Source organism: Solanum lycopersicum, chromosome 10 (assembly GCF_036512215.1).
Source record: "Solanum lycopersicum chromosome 10, SLM_r2.1".
NCBI lineage: Eukaryota > Viridiplantae > Streptophyta > Magnoliopsida > Solanales > Solanaceae > Solanum > Solanum lycopersicum.
Window position 1 is genome coordinate 63,220,978 of NC_090809.1, and position 16,949 is coordinate 63,237,926.

The 16,949-nt window shown below is 32.7% G+C and overlaps 3 protein-coding genes and 1 pseudogene across 4 annotated transcripts; 2 read left to right on the forward strand and 2 right to left on the reverse strand.

Annotated features, from left to right (window-relative positions):
* Positions 1-224: 224 nt before the first annotated feature.
* On the reverse strand, positions 225-3,643 carry LOC101256337 (ankyrin repeat-containing protein ITN1-like). 2 transcript variants are annotated; one of them, XM_004249470.5, is made up of 4 exons: positions 3,505-3,643; positions 2,837-3,412; positions 2,082-2,491; positions 494-1,458 (listed from the first exon to the last, which is right to left on the reverse strand). In XM_004249470.5, exons 2-4 carry the CDS (start codon positions 3,405-3,407, stop codon positions 634-636), a joined length of 1,806 nt encoding a protein of 601 aa, XP_004249518.1. In that variant the 5' UTR covers positions 3,408-3,412; positions 3,505-3,643; the 3' UTR covers positions 494-633. The 2 variants fall into 2 exon arrangements, with proteins under 2 accessions (XP_019066372.1, XP_004249518.1); XM_019210827.3 differs by having other exon boundaries at positions 225-1,458; positions 2,837-3,546.
* Positions 3,644-4,201: 558 nt separating this feature from the next.
* Positions 4,202-7,498, reverse strand: LOC101253643 (subtilisin-like protease SBT3). Its single transcript, XM_026027871.2, has one exon. It carries the CDS (start codon positions 6,194-6,196, stop codon positions 4,403-4,405), a length of 1,794 nt encoding a protein of 597 aa, XP_025883656.1. The 5' UTR covers positions 6,197-7,498; the 3' UTR covers positions 4,202-4,402.
* A 1,642-nt stretch (positions 7,499-9,140) lies between these two features.
* LOC101256638 (premnaspirodiene oxygenase) lies at positions 9,141-11,798 on the forward strand. Its single transcript, XM_004249471.5, has 2 exons — positions 9,141-10,052; positions 11,090-11,798. Exons 1-2 carry the CDS (start codon positions 9,141-9,143, stop codon positions 11,708-11,710), a joined length of 1,533 nt encoding a protein of 510 aa, XP_004249519.1. The 3' UTR covers positions 11,711-11,798.
* A 2,926-nt stretch (positions 11,799-14,724) lies between these two features.
* LOC101256932 (premnaspirodiene oxygenase-like) lies at positions 14,725-16,687 on the forward strand (annotated as a pseudogene).
* The last annotated feature ends 262 nt before the right edge of the window (positions 16,688-16,949 follow it).

The following is a 16,949-nucleotide window of genomic DNA, read 5'->3' on the forward strand; positions in this document are numbered from 1 at the left end:
GTGTCAGTAATAATCAGCCAAACTACCCTTCTAATTCATGATGTTGTACAAGTTACATTGAGTCCTTTGTACAGCCACAGCTTATATGTTCATTTTATAGCCTTACATTTTTAGTAGTACGAGTTTTTGTCTCCATTTTTGAAGCCATGGTTAAAACATAAAAGACGTTATCATAATTCATTTTCGTTTTCTGAGTTTCTATTTCCATATTCAATCGAAAAATGTAGAAAATAAACAGTATTTGACTTAACAAGATGATAGTCTGAGATTAAATAGAAAGAAATACACTAACTAAGATTAGCGCAAAATTTTATCGACAAAAAGGAATTTAAGAAAAATGAAAAAGGAATAGGGGACAATGTATATTTGTTTTTGTAGAAATTTAAATATTATGCACTTCTAGCACAAACAAAAACCTTCTTCAAATAGTGCTTGTACCATTTTGCTGTGATTGCTTTCTCTTCTCTTCATCTACCATTAATATATCCGGCCAGTTTCCAGAGGCGAATTCGTTTACAAAACTGCTGAAATGCAGCTTCAGTATTTCCAGCAACGACCTACTGCAATCGATCACTGTTCTTCATATCTTGTCTGAGATGACACACAGATACTCTGAAACCACTATAGCTTGAATCAGAGAGCAAACATTGGATTTACATCTGAATCGGAAAATTCTGTGTGAAATGAGTTGGTTCTAGTCCTTGTAAACTTCTCCCTCTTCCTGATTTTGCGAATTCTTTTAGACTTCACAACATAATAAGTCATTGCACCTAAAACCCCTGCCATTATGATCCCTGCAACAACTGTAACAAAAATTGCAGCCCATATATTACGCTTTCCAATAACGACATAAGAAGCAGATACAAAGGCCAGACTAGTGAAAACCGCGGCCAACCACATGAGTTTGTTAATCACCCCAATAACCCTTTTCTCTGATTTTGTCTCACCCCTGACTACTGTGATTTGTACAACCACGACAGCCAAGGACGTGAAGAGTGCAAGAGCATTTGTGATATAGAAGATCTTAAATGCAGGGGTGTTGGAGGCCACAGCGTATCCGGAATCAAGATCACCACCAGGAACTGTGAATATAGCAGCAAAAGCTACTGTTGCAAAAAGAGAGGCAACTATAGTTACAGAATTGGTAGCAGTGTTAATTCCTTCTCTGTGGAGCTTTTGAAGCTCCTTTGCAATACCAGTCATGTTCTTGTTAGTCCTTCGAGCTTGTTCAAGCTGGGAGTGAACATTTATCTTAATTTCTGTCACAGTCTTCCTAAGCTCATCTCGCGGCTGATTCAATTCATTGGCTCTACAAGCACCATAACGTTGCAAACACTCTTTTAGTTCTGTAGATTCTTCAGACATAGGAAGACCTTCAGCTATGTCTAGAGCTGTTTTGTTTTCTCTAGTCAATGCATTGACATTTGTGTCATCGAGCATCAATAGTTCTTGCACTATCTGCAGTCATATAAAGCTAAATTCAAAACACAGATTCTTTAATACCTAAACATTACCAGTACCGTATAAAGACCACTTTCATTTGACAAGCTATGTTACAGTCAAAAAGCTTGACAACTTCTTATCCTTAAAAAGGATGAAATTCTAGAGAAACCTAATAGTTGTTCCCTATTCCTGCCTGAACAACTGATCGTTGAGGTGTGTTAATGCATAGCTGATGATAGTGCAGGTAGGTAAATAGAACAACTGATAGTTGAGGTGTGAAAATTCGCAAAAAAGTGAGAGTTCATGTGTGTTTTTGACTATTATTCTAAAAATTATTCAGAATGTCTAAAAATGCTTTAGGGATCTCTAGAACATCTAAAGCGTTTGACATGACGTTGGAGAGAAAGGTTACTCCATAGTAATAATTTGAACTCCTGTAGTATCTTAGCTACACCTAGTAAGACACAATGAATCACATCCAACAGATGTATCTAAAAGGAAATTTGAGCATGCTCAAATCAAATTAAACCGAAACTGGGGAGAGAATATTAAGATGGCCTTAACATTTAGCCCACGTAGAACAATGAATCACAGCTTTATGCCATCAAAAGTAGTTAAACAGAGCAATAATGATTTACCTCTGACCGCTTTTTCCGTGTGGCAATATGTAATGCAGTATTGCCAAACTTATCCGGAAGCATTACAATAGCTGGATCTGCTTGCAGAAGCAACTTCACCACTTCACAGCTAACGCCTTTTACAGCCATGTGTAAAGCAGTCTGTCCTTTCTTATCAGTTCTTCTTGCCAGTTGTGGATCCTTATCCAGCAATGCTTGAACAATATCCACGTGGCCTTGACGTGCAGACAAATGTAACGCGTTTTTTCCATTAGATCTTGATATCTCTAACAAGCTAGAATCCTTGGAAAGCAATTCATGGACAACTGATGTATGCCCTTTTGTGGCTGCAGATACAAGAGGAGTTGCATTCGATTGACCAACTGTCCTGCTCAACTCTGGCTCATGCTCCAACAGTAACTTAACAATAGCTGCAAATACATTTTCCACGCGTTAAATTATAAATTCCTCGGATTCAACTGATCTGATTGATTAATTTTTGGACTAAGACAAATTCATTTTCTTTGCCTTTTCCTGTAAAACTAGTTGTCAGACACCAGAAAGCAATATCGAGTGATTTGCTTCGTTCTTAACCTCAGATCATTTGCTTGACAATGACAAATGGTAGGGTAATTGAAGCAAAGGAAACAACATATAAATAGTAAAATTAAAGAATACGATAGTAGGAGAGTAATACTGATAAGGAAAACTAAACTAGGCTCGACTATCTACTAACACAAACGATTCTTCAAATCTATATATAAATTTTTTATTACCTTGATGACCTTGGTTAGCAGCAATGTGCAAGGGATCAAGACCAGAACGATTCTTCGTCGTGATCCCTTCCTTTGTACTATAAGGCAACAACTCCTTAACAACATCAATATATCCCCTTTCAGCAGCGGTAAACAACGCTGTTTCGCCTAATTCATTTACCTCATTCACCATTGCTTCCCTTATCTCAGCAACCTCTGCATCAAACTCCGCCCCGCTCATGGTTTTCAACATCTGTGCATCAATTTCCCCTAATATATCCCTCACAGCACCCACATCCCCACGCTGAGCCGCGAGATGCAGCTCCGTATCGTTATGTCGCCCTGTCACCTGCTTTACATACTTTTTCTTCCCTGTTGGATCCATCCTTTTCCCTGAATTCGATAAAAGTAATGCTTTCCCTGAATTTGACACAAACAGGGCTTTCCCTGAATTTGATGGAATCAAAGCTTTGCTTGAATGTGACACCACAAGTGCCGGTGCTCTTGGCGACGGCGACGATGATGGCTCGCCGGCATAATTCATGTTCGAAATTGGATGTGGGGCCGAAGGTAGCCCCATTTCCAGATCCATCAAACCTGAATCACACAAATCCAAAACACAAGTGTATAATCATATAATATAACAATAACAACGTCTCAATCCCAAACAAGTCGATTCATGGCATTACCTTGTTGGTTGATGGAAGAAATTATAGATTTATTTATTTATTTTTGATTTTACGATTCCATCAATGGAATTTTTATTTTTTAATTCGTAATTGAAGAAATGGAGGGAATTAGGGGCGACGGCTGACGGAAAAGGGAAGTGGGGGGACGCCGCCGGTGGTGGTGAAGGTGGTTAAAACGGTTAATATAAAATGATATAAACGCCGCCGTAGTGATTACCATATTCTTAACGACCAAAAGCTTCGGATTTTGTTTGTTAGTCATAATATTTGAATTCTAACTTTTGTGTTTTTTTTTTTACTTTAGTGGCTATTATTAGAGTATATAATTTTTAGTGGTGGAGTGTAATTACACTTGCTCAAAATAATAATTTTATATAAACAAACAAATTATATGTATTATTAACATATGTATTGTGGTGGAATGATCGAGATTCTTCTGCTCTTAACTAGAGATTACATATTCGAGTTTTTGGGAATGAAAAATATTAGAGAAAATTTTAAAAATAACGAAGATAATAGATAATATAAGGTTCAATAGTTATAGTTTGGTAATTGCGCTTCGTAGTTATAGTTTCGTTTAATATAGAGGCTGACTTTGTATATTTTGTTTGCAAATATACAGAAAAGGTAAGTATATACCAATGAAAACTGTTGTTTATATATTTTCCTTACGAATATACAAACAAGGTAAGTATATAGAAATTTCGTATTTATATATACATTTAGGAATTTTTCAGAATTTCGTTTGTATATTTACCTTATCAATACACAAACAAGGTAATTTATAACGAATTTTTCTTAAATCGTATGCAAATAGCTATATAAGCATATACCTCATATATTACTTTTTCTTTATACTATTGTAAATTTATTGTTCAGATTGTTGATGTAAGGAGCATCATAAAATGATGCAATGTATTTCAACATTGTACACATCTGATACATTATGAAATTGACTAAATGATATATAACAATATGTATCAACAAGTCCGGCTCCCATGGATAAAGATGTAGCATAGCTGGTTCTGAGGTAATCCATGGTTTTGATGGGTTTTTCAGTATTATCCAGGGGATTTGCAGTGGTCATCATGGCAGATCGAATAGCGGAAGGACTCCAATCAGGATGTACTCCTTTTAGCATTGCAGCAATTCCGGAAATGTGAGGAGCAGCCATCGAAGTGCCTGAAAGAAGACTGTAATCACTATTCAAAAATGTATTGACACCAATGACTGCAGCTGAAGTGTTCGATGGCCAGGCTGCTAAAATTAACTCCCCTGGTGCCATAATATCTGGCTTTGCAACTCGTAGATAGCTTAGAGAGGGGCCTCTCGAGGAAAATGTCGAAACAACTGGAGCAGGCTTAACAGAAAAATGTGTTTCCTGTAAACTGATGCTGACTTTTGGTTTAGCACTTGTTTTTGCATAGTCTACCACCTTTTTCCAATCCTTACTGCTGATTACAGCTCCAGGAGTCGTAAAATAATTGGATGACAATACATCCGGATCTCCATAAACATATGCGCCTCCAAATTTTGCCTCTGAGATAGCCCCCATTTGATCAGAGACTGATAAGTCTTCTTGTGAAGTGCTATAACAAAGAGTGATGCTACGTGCTTTATTAGGGACTAGGGCTAAATCATCAGACGAATCACAAGTGGATAGGCTTCCATTGTAAACCAAATCAAAATCGTTGTTGTTGGTTTTCACTGGAAACAAGCTAAATCCAGTAATCTTTAAGCCATTCCCTAAAGTTATAGTCCCCGAAAATGATCGGTCAGTACTGCCTGATGCCACAGTAAAGATCCAGGGGAATCCATTGGATAAAGTTCCCATTTCAGGACCATTATTCCCAGCTGAAGCAGAGACTGACACACCCTTCATCATGGCACCAAAAGAAGCTATTGCAATAGCATCTTCATACAGTGGACCAAATCCATACCCATAAGAAATTGATATTACGTCAACGCCATCTGCAACCGCTTGGTCCATAGCAGCAATTAAATCAGAAGTGACAGTCCCTTCTTCAAAGCTAAACTTATACACAGCAAGCCTAGCTCGTGACGCAATACCTCTTGCTGTTCCAGGAGCATATCCAAAATATGAAACTCCTTTTACAGGACTACCAGCAGCAATGGAAGCAACATGAGTGCCATGACCTCTCGTATCTCTTGCAGAATTCATGGAAAGGACGATAGTAGGATCGCTAGCCAAAAGCCCCTTATTGAAATAATTCGCTCCAATGAGTTTCCTGTTGCACAATGAAGAATTGAAATCTGTTCCTGGCTTGCAAATTCCCTTCCACCTTTTTGGTATTGCAGATAGTCCATCATCTCTGAAACTAGCAGATTCTGGCCAGACACCAGTGTCGAGTACACGGATGATCACATCTTCACCAAAACCAGACGCCGGCCATAGCCCTGAAGCAGGATTAAGCTTAAGAAACTCAGGGGAATGTGTAGTGTGAGCTTCAACAGGCCTGTCTTTATAAGCTGAAACAAAGCCTGGAGACTTCTCGAGTGCTTCGATTTCATCTTTAGACAACACAGCACTGAAGCCATGAAGGACACTGTCATAAGAATAAAGAAGCTTTGGAAGTGGATGGTGGGTATTTCGTGTAGTGGGAGCTTCAATCTTGACGGTATCAATAATGTAAGAATGCCAGTTTTGGTGAGTCGCTAAGATTTTAGGCATAAAAGACTTATCCAAATGGACAATGTAAGTAGACCTCTCAGCTGAGGTTCCTAAAAACAAAGAAAGAAACAAAGAAAAGGAACTATTGTCTTCATAGTTATATCTCTTTATTTGTGTTTTCCTACTATGACAGAGGCCTCCTTCTTATACACACTCTAAGAGTCATTGTGAATCAATTTCAAATTTCCAATGGATGGTCATTTTTACTAGTTTAAGTAAGTGGAATTATAGCCACTTTTGTTAATGGAAACAGGATTCCTGTACATGCACCAATTTATCAAAACAGTTCTTCAAACAGATGCATTCGAGCATCGAGTTTTTGTAAACAACTTCTCTATCTCCGCAAGATAATGATAAGGTCTGCGTACATTCTACACTTTCCAGAACCATTTATGAAATTTAAGTGGATATTTCTCTTTAAAAGAAGTACTTTGGCATTGTTTCTCAAAAATATCTTTTTCCACTAACATGCATAACAGTTACATTTTCAAAAAAGAAATTACAAAAAAACAATATCATGTGTTTCATTTCTTAAATGTCTCACAAAATCCCAAAAAAGTCTTTCAATTCATCAATATTATACTCATCTAACATAATATTTTACAAACGATACATGTCAATCATCTAAATAAGTTTATATTGCTTGGTATTTTGTTTCAAAGTTTGCCTATCCGCGTTTTAATTGACGAAAGAATAATGAACGATCGGAGTAATTAATTAATTAATTAATTTATATATATATATATGCATGCGTTGAAATTTCAGTAAATTACACTAAAAATTAAATCTCTCTATATTCCTAAATAATTATATATTTAATCTTGATCATCAATTAAAAACAACTGGGAAAGTGAGTTTCTCTTAGTGCATGAGTCGTTTAATTAACAACTCATAAATTGAATTATTCTTAACGCATGAGTCCTTCTTACTTATCATCATCTTCTTCTTCTTCTTTTTCGAATCGAACCACTTTTTGATTTTCTGAATTGCACTTCCATTATTGATCTTCAACTCGTAACTAGTAATATATATCTGCCTGTATGACATCATTGTAATTATTTCTTCTTCTTGTTCTTAGATCTTATTTGCAAAATTTATAACTCAGCCTTTTAAAAGTAAATTTATGTATAATCGATCATTATTGATACATATATTTATAAGTTGTACATCAAATCCTACGTAGATAAGAATTAGGTCTACGTAATAATTTATAGTAACTATTTTTTATGAAGTTATATATCAAAACCTACATAGATAAGAATAAGGTCTACTTAATTTAGAGTTTTAAAAAAAAAATCTTCAATTTTTTTCCTTTTTCTTTTTCCGTGTATGTGTGTTGAGCTTTTTTAGTGAGGGAGTTAGGAAACTTTAATTTTTTAATATAAGTTATATATCAAATCCTACATAGATAAAAAAAAAAATTAATTAGGTCTACTTAATTTATGGTAATTTTTTCTTTCTGTCTCTTTTTTTAAAAAATTTAGAATTCGAATGTAATGTCAGCTGCATATACTCAGCTTATTAGTGTAATTAATTATCAAATAATTGGTATTTAAAGAATAATTGAGCAGTGTATTCATTTAAGGATTAATGAACAGTGTTTTCATTGAAGGACTGCTTCTTCCTCCTTGATACCTTCATAGTATAGTATAATCTGGTTGTATCAATGAGTAAATAAGCAGTGTTTTCATTGAGGTTTGCTTTAGTCCTTCGATGAGATTTACTCAATCATCCATGATACCATTGCTGTATATAATATTGTGGTATTTTCAATTCTTCTATATTTTAATTTAAAAACAGTTTTAAAAAGAGTCATAATTTAGTTACAATTTTTTAAAAATTTGTAAAAAGAGAAAAAGTAATATTTTCTACTAATTAATTTGGAGTTTAATATCAAATGTATAGCAAAATATACTTATTAATAGTCATAGCAAACATAAATTTTGCTATGAAACATAATTATGCAAACTATAGTTATAACATACAAATATAATTTTTGTACTTATTATATGTAAAAGTTGCTCAAAAATTATATAATTTTCATATTTGTTATATGTGAAAGTTGCTCAAAAGTTATATAATTTTTGTACTTATTATATGTAAAGTTGCTCAGAAGTTATATTGGGTTAAAATTACTTATTCAAAATGCTCCAATTATAATTTATTAATACTGAAAATGGTCATTCATCTATAATATATTCCTCTCATATTTGTAGACCTCATTTAGGTAATATTTCAATTTAATTTGCATTCTTATTGTTCCAAAATTCTTACACGTAGAATATGAGATAAGATTTCTAATCTCATATATTTAATAGACAAAATTAGATCAACATCTCATTCATTTCTCTTTCTTTCTATTTTCTTGCTTTGCCTAGAAATGGAAAAAAAGAGAGTAAATTATCAAAAACAAATTCCAAAAAGTCAATAAGGTAGTTAGAGACGTTTATAAGCTGAATACTGCTCGATGGTTACATTGTAGGGAAATATTATCTAACTAAAAAAAATAATCATAATTATTATACATCATACATATATATGGTTATGTATTATTTACAATATTAATACATTATATAACTATTTATACAAAATCGATATATTATATATACATGCGATCATTTTATTGATTATTTTTTCATCTGTATAGTCAGGAGCGGAACTACCTTATGGTCTGTGTTCTATTCAAACTTCCTTCAGCGAAAAATTATACTACATGATTAATATAATTTTTAATGTATATATAGTAGATGTGTCTCCCTCTAGTTTTTATGTCTACTCTAGTCTTCGGTTAGTTCTTATGTCTACTTCTTCAAATTTTAAACTCTCTTAATTAAAATTCTAGCTCTGCCCCTGTGTCCTTATATATTAGACCAAAAGAAAGACTATACAAATATTGCTTTGAACTTGAGAATTGAGATATCCCCTCTTTTGACTTTGCTATCTAATGGATTTACAATTTTCATTCAACTTCATTTTCTTAATCCTTTTCCTATCATTCCTCTATCTACTACTTGTGGAATTGAAAAAATCAAGAAACTTAAACAAAAAACTTCCTCCAGGCCCATGGAAATTGCCCATTATAGGAAGTATCCATCACTTGGCATTAGAAGATGGACTTCCCCATCATGCACTCACAAAATTGGGCAAAAAACATGGGCCTTTAATGCACCTTCAACTAGGAGAAATTTCTACAATCGTAGTTTCTTCTATGGAAATGGCGCGAGAGGTAATGAAAATTCACGATCTTGCTTTTGCATCGAGGCCTAAATTAGTATCCCTCGACATAATACTTTACAAGAGCACGGACATCGCGTTTTGTTCTTATGGAGATTACTGGAGACAGATGCGCAAAATATGTGTCTTGGAACTTTTCACTGCCAAGAACGTACGATCGTTTAGTTCCATCAGGAGAGAGGAGGGTTCGAACCTCGTGCAATTCATCCGGTCCTCAACACGTGGCGAACCGATAAACGTTACTAAACAAATTTCATGGTACGAGAGTTCAATCACATGCAAAGCAGCATTTGGGGAATTGTTGAAAGATCAAGAGAAATTCATTGGAATAGTGAGGGAATTGGCAGAATTGACTGGTGGATTTAGTGTGGCTAATATTTTTCCTTCAATCAAAATCCTTCATGTGTTAAGTGGAGTGAGGAGTAGAATCTTGAAAGTTCACGAAAATGTTGATGCTATTGTTGAGGATATTATCAGTGACCACAAGAGGAATATTGCAAGTGGTAAAAGGGGAAATGGTGCATTTGGAGGTGAAGATTTAGTTGATGTTCTACTAAGATTAATGGAGAGTGGGGCACTTAAAATCCCAATCACCAATGATAACATCAAAGCAATTATGATTGTAAGTATTCTTACTTATAATTAAATCTATTCAAAGAATTTTTTCACGAAGAATAAGCGAATTTACTATGGACCTCCTTGAGATTTATTTGAACTCCATGAAAAGATTTTGTAGATCTTGAAGTAATAAGTTATCAATAAGAGTTTGGTCACATCTTGATATGATATTTGTCGATATGATGTAATTTTTTAGATTCATATTCAAGGGAGAGTAAATTTTCGTCTTAGAAAACATAAAAATCATATTTATATGCTATAACTATAATTTGTATAATTGTGCTTCATAACAAACTTTATGTTTGCTATGGAGCATCATATTTGTATAAATCATTGGCAGCCTCTCAATCCAATTTTATGTGTTGGTATATCAGCATAAAATTTGAATTTATATACATTTGAATCAAAATAAAACATTTGTATATCAAAATCTCTCTTTCTCTTGCTTTATACAATACAAATCATAAGTTGTAATTTGATAATATGTGTTTGTATAAAGCAAGAAAGAGAGATCAAAGCAAAGAGACCTTGGCAGGCGAGATCTGTATTTGTATAAGTATATAGGATTAAAATATGTATATTTTTGTATTTTTATATATAATTTTCTCTCGCTTTAAGAAAAACGCATATGCATTTTATACGTTTATGCTTGTATAAAGTGAGAGAGGCGAGGGAGAGACTAGCAGCGAGAAATGGAAAGTGGTGAGCGAGAAATTCAGGGAGAGGCAAATGACAATTGTTTGCCACGGGTTACAATTAAAGCAAACTGTAGCTATATCATTTAATTTGAATTAATAATTTGTTATTTTATACGATTTTTCTTTTTATAAATGTATGAGCATATTATCTTATACATAAGCATGTGTATGTTATGGTTTAGGATAGAGTAACTTTCGAGAACCAACTGAAATTAACCTCGTATTGTAAAGTTCTATAAAATTTCAAACAAATATTCAGATTTCAAGGTTTGCCTTGATGCTAAAACGTATTATACATGCCTATATTTATGTTAATTCTTATTTGATTATTAATGAAATGTAGGACTTGTTTTCTGCTGGAACAGAAACTTCAACAACAACAACAATATGGGCCATGACAGAAATGATAAGAAACCCAAGTGTATTAGCAAAAGCACAAACTGAGGTAAGAGAAGCATTCAAAGGGAAAGAAACTTCCAATGAAGATGTTATTGAGAGGTTGAAATACCTAAAACAAGTTGTTAAAGAAACCTTCAGACTTCATCCTCCGCTCCCTCTCTTAATCCCTAGAGAATGTAGAGAAGAAACAAACATCAATGGTTACACTATCCCTTTAAAAACAAGAGTCGTTGTTAACGTTTATTCGATGGGGAGAGACCCAAAGTACTGGGAAGATGCAGAAAGCTTTATACCTGAGAGATTTGAGGGGAGCTCAGTGGATTTTATGGGGAATAACTTTGAGTATCTTCCTTTTGGTGCCGGAAGAAGAATATGTCCTGGGATTACATTTGGTTTGATCAACGTTTATCTTCCACTAGCTAATTTGTTGTATCATTTTGATTGGAAATTACCTCATGGTGTGAAGCTTGAAGATGTGGACATGAATGAGTTTTCTGGAATAACTGCAGCAAGAAAGAGTGAACTTTACTTGATTGCCACTCCTTATTATCCTTCTCATGAATGACATTTGAGAGAATGGTAATTTATGTATTTTTGTGTCACCATATTTCAAGTTTCTATATATATATATATATAATAAAAGGCTTAAATAATGTCACGTGAAAAAAAAATCTAATTCTAATTTAATGCACAAATGAATCAAATGTGAGACTATATATTTAATTTAAATTTTAACAGATGACACGAATGAGACATTTGTTAGAAAGTAAGTAGCATGAACCTATCTTTCTAGATCAAAACTCATATAATTACAAAATGAATTGTAATAATATGTCGATACTCAATAATCAATATTAAATATTTTTTTTCTAGAAAAATAAGTTCTTAAAAGAAAATAATGAAATATAAATTACCTGAAGAAGGTAAACAAGATTATCTACCATAAGTGACAACATGGAGACTTTATTTTTACAACCCCCGATCCCAACCCAATCTTATCCCAGAATATCTTTTAAATTTTTACCATATTCTTTTGTTTACTTATCAAATATTAAAAAATTAGAAAAAATATCTTTTTATTAAATGATGGAAAATTGGTTGAGCTATGATTAATATATGTAGGCTGTAGCCTAATTTTAGGTATTAATTGAATTTAATTTGTATTGTATTTGTTTCAAAAAAAAAATACACGTAGGATATTATTGTAACACGTTTTATCTAGGTCCTTACCTTCTACACGACATGATTTCTAATCTCACTTTTAATAAGACAAACAATTAACATCTTATTGTGTATTTTCTTATATATATTTTTTGGTTTTTCATAAAATTGAAAAGAAAGTAAATTATCAAATACAAATTCCAAAATTTTGATGAGCTAGGGATGTCTACAATTAGCATATCGATGATTTTATTGTAAGGAAAGGGAAAATACATAATTACACGATTTAAGATAACATAATCTCTAAAAAAATATCTAGCATCTGAATTAATTAATAAAATCTTCTTTTTTCCTTCTTTCTCTCTTAACATCAGGATACATCACCTTATCTCTATCAGATACATTATAACTTTATTTGTGTACAATGTATCAGGTATACATGTTATTGTTTATACATAATAAGAATTATTTCAACCCTAAATCTGATTTACAAGAAAACTTTGAATTACATGGGAATTTTCGTGGGGATTAGTATGAATATTCCCAGGAAACTTATTTTCCTACAAATATTCATACTAATTTCCAGGAAAATCCTCATGTAATTCACAGTTTTCTTGTAGTGTTGGAAAAAATTCGGAATAAGAGGTAATTAGCGCCCAAATTATTAGTGTGTCTATACTTTATACAAAATTTAATTTTCTTATTCCTTTCCCTATCATTCCTCTATTTACTAGTTGTGCAATGGAAAAAATCAAGAAACTTAAACAAAAAACTTCACGTTTATGTTTGTTTATTCTGTCAGATTTTTTATTTTTTTGTTATTGAATTTTTAAAAATAAAATATTATCTAAAACGTTACTAAAAATTACGTTTATTAATTTTATAAAATTTCAAAAAAAAATATTATCTTTAATAAAATGATATTAATAATAGCTTACTTAGTCAACAATCTCAACCCTGAAAGTTTAAAATTTTCAATGACGAAAGCAAATTTAACACAAATATTAAATGGTATCTTGAAATGAGACTTGGGATGCTTTCAACTTTTGTTTGTATTATTACTTAATATCAAAGAACCCTTTCATTTCCCTGGATGAATGAATTTAGTAAATTAAATCATTCATTGTAACTTACAATTTAAATTGATTATTTAATTGTCTTTTTAATAAATAACTTACTATTCAAAAAATAATTAAGATATTACTATTTACTAATACTTAATTAAACAAATATTTAATTTAATATTATATATATATATATATATATATATATATATATATATATATATATATATATATCATCTTGTTTCAAGCTTGTATGTATATGTCAGCTTGACAGCTTGCTTATACTTGTTTAATATATTCATCTATTATATGTACTTTGAATTTTGTGTATGACTAATACTCCCTCGTTTTACTTGTTCAATTTTAATTTTTTATTTGATATTTTTTATAAATTAGAAAAGGATAATTTTTTATCTATTATATCCTCAATTTATTTAGAGTTGAAAAAGGTATAATCTCTTTAATGAGCAAATTGAATTTAAACTTCTATCAAATATTGAATAAGTATAAAATGATAAACTCATATATATATATATATATATATATATAACTCGAAAAAAGAGATGAGTGAAATGACATATATATATATATATATAACTCGAAAAAAGAGATGAGTGAAATAACAGCTAATAAATAATGAAGGATTTAAATAATGCCACATGACAAAATCTAGTTGTTTGTTATTAACACAAGTAAAATCAAATGTAGCATAGCGAGAGCATAAATAAACCCAAATATTAACAAATCTAGTTAGAAAGTAAGCACCATAATCTTCCGCTTTAGTTCAAGACTCATTTAATTACTAAATGAATTGTGATGATAGGTCGATACTCAAATAATTAATATTGATTCGCAAAAGATTTTCCACATCATTACTGTTTTTAATGTTTGTTAATACATCATGTGTTTGACATTAAATTAATTAAAGATATTTTCGTTATTGTATCGATGTCAACTAGATGATAATTGAACACAATACAATTAAAAAAAGATTTATTGCCTTCACCAAACGTTGATAAGTGTATACTAGGTCTCTATCTCGAATTCAACTTTCATTTAGTTTATACTTTATACTTAATACTTTAGTATTATATTATATGAGATAATGATTTGCACGTATATGATTGGTATTATATTTAGTGTGTGTTTTGTGTGGATTTTTTTTTTTCCAAAAACTATCATGTTTGGTTTCTCAAAAATGTTATAGAATAATTTTTTTGAGTGTACTTACGATATACCGAAAAATAAGCAAAAAAGATATTTTCTGTTTACTAACCACTCACACCAAACACACCCTTACTCTCAACTCATTTTCTTACTGACATTAGGATTATATATTAGGCCAGAAGAATTAAAACCTATACATGCATGACCCCTCTTTAAGCTTGACCTATCTAATGGAGTTTCAATTTACATTCAATTTCATTTTCTTATTCCTTTTCCTATCATTCCTCTATTTACTAGTTGTGAAATGAAAAAAATCAAGAAACTTAAACAAAAAACTTCCTCCAGGCCCATGGAAATTGCCCTTTATAGGAAGTATCCATCACTTGGCATTAGAAGGTGGACTTCCTCATCATGCACTCACAAACTTGGGCAAAAAACATGGACCTTTCATGCACCTTCATTTAGGCGAAATTTCTACCATCATAGTTTCTTCTATGGATATGGCACGAGAGGTACTAAAAACTCATGACCTTGCTTTTGCATCGAGGCCTAAATTCTTAGCCCTCGACATAATATGTTACAAGAGCACTGATATCGCGTTTAGTCCTTATGGAGATTACTGGAGACAGATGCGCAAAGTATGTGTCTTGGAACTTCTCACTACCAAAAACGTACGATCCTTTAGTTCCATCAGACGGGACGAGGCTTCACGCCTTGTGCAATTCATCCGGTCATCAACATGTCGCGAGCCAATAAATGTTACGGAAAGGATTTTATGGTATCAGAGCTCAATCACATGCAAAACAGCATTTGGGGAATTGTTGAAAGATCAAGAGAAATTCATTGAATTAGTGAAGGAATTGGTGGAATTAGCTAGTGGATTTAGTGTTGCTGATATTTTTCCTTCAATCAAGATACTTCATGTGTTAAGTGGATTGAGGAATAGAATCTTGAAAATTCACAAAAATGTTGATGCTATTGTTGAGGATACTATCAATGAGCACAAAAAGAATCTTGCATGCGGTAAAAGAGGGAATGGTGCATTTGGAGGTGAAGATTTAGTTGATGTTCTACTAAGATTAATGGAGAGTGGGGAACTTAAAATCCCAATCACCAATGACAACATCAAAGCAATTATGATTGTAAGTATTCTTACTTTTATAGGGAAATTTTTTTCAAATTTATATACATTGTGAAATAAGTTCTTAGGCCTAACTCACGCCTCAAAAGCTAGCTCAAAGAAAAGAGGATTGTCCAAGCCTTATAAGGAGTCCACCCATCTCTTAACCACCGATGTGGATTTTTTGTCATTCTTTAACATACATACTATTTTTAGTTTAAGCAGTTAGATGGACGCGCAACTACACGTATCACGTTAATTCTTCTTAGATTGATAATGAAATGTAGGACTTGTTCGCTGCGGGATCAGAAACTTCAGCAACAACAACAATATGGGCCATGACAGAAATGATGAGAAACCCAAATGTATTAGCAAAGGTACAAGCAGAGGTTAGAGAAGCATTCAAAGGAAAAGAAACTTTCGATTTCGATGAAGATGATATTGAGGAATTGAAATATCTAAAACAAATTGTTAAAGAAACCTTACGACTTCATCCTCCAGTCCCTCTCTTAGTCCCCAGAGAATGCAGAGAAGAAACAAACATCAACGGTTACACTATCCCATTAAAAACACGAGTGATGGTTAATGTTTATGCAATGGGGAGGGACCCAAAGTATTGGGATGACGCAGAAAGCTTTATCCCTGAGAGATTCGATGGGAGCTCAGTGGATTTTATGGGGAATAACTTTGAGTATCTTCCTTTTGGTGCCGGAAGGAGAATGTGTCCTGGAATGTCATTTGGTTTGATCAATGTTTATCTTCCGCTAGCTAAATTGTTATATCATTTTAATTGGAAATTACCTGATGGTTTGAAGCCTAAGGATGTGGACATAACTGAATTTTCCGGAATAACGGCAGCAAGAAAGAGTGAACTTTACTTGATTGCCACTCCTTCTCATGAATGATATTTGATATAGGAGTCACGGTATTCTATCCTCTCTGTTCTTCTTTTTTTGTTTGTGAATTATGTACTTAATGATATTTGTTTCAAGCTTGTATGTAATATATCCATGTGTCGTTCAATGATCAGTTCATTTACTTCCGGTATTTATTTCCCGCCATGTGTTTTTCTAGTGAGCAGGTTAGGTGGAAAATGAATGAGAAAATCATGTTTTATAACACAATTTGTTTGAGTAATCGAGGTGGGGAAACCTCTGTTTCTAGCAGTGACTTTTCTTACTGATTTTTTATAGCATAAGCGACTCACTCTGATATCTCATGTTCATATTTTCATCAAAATTTATTGGAAAAATGCATTAGTATCCCTCAACCTATGCCCGAAATCTCAGAGA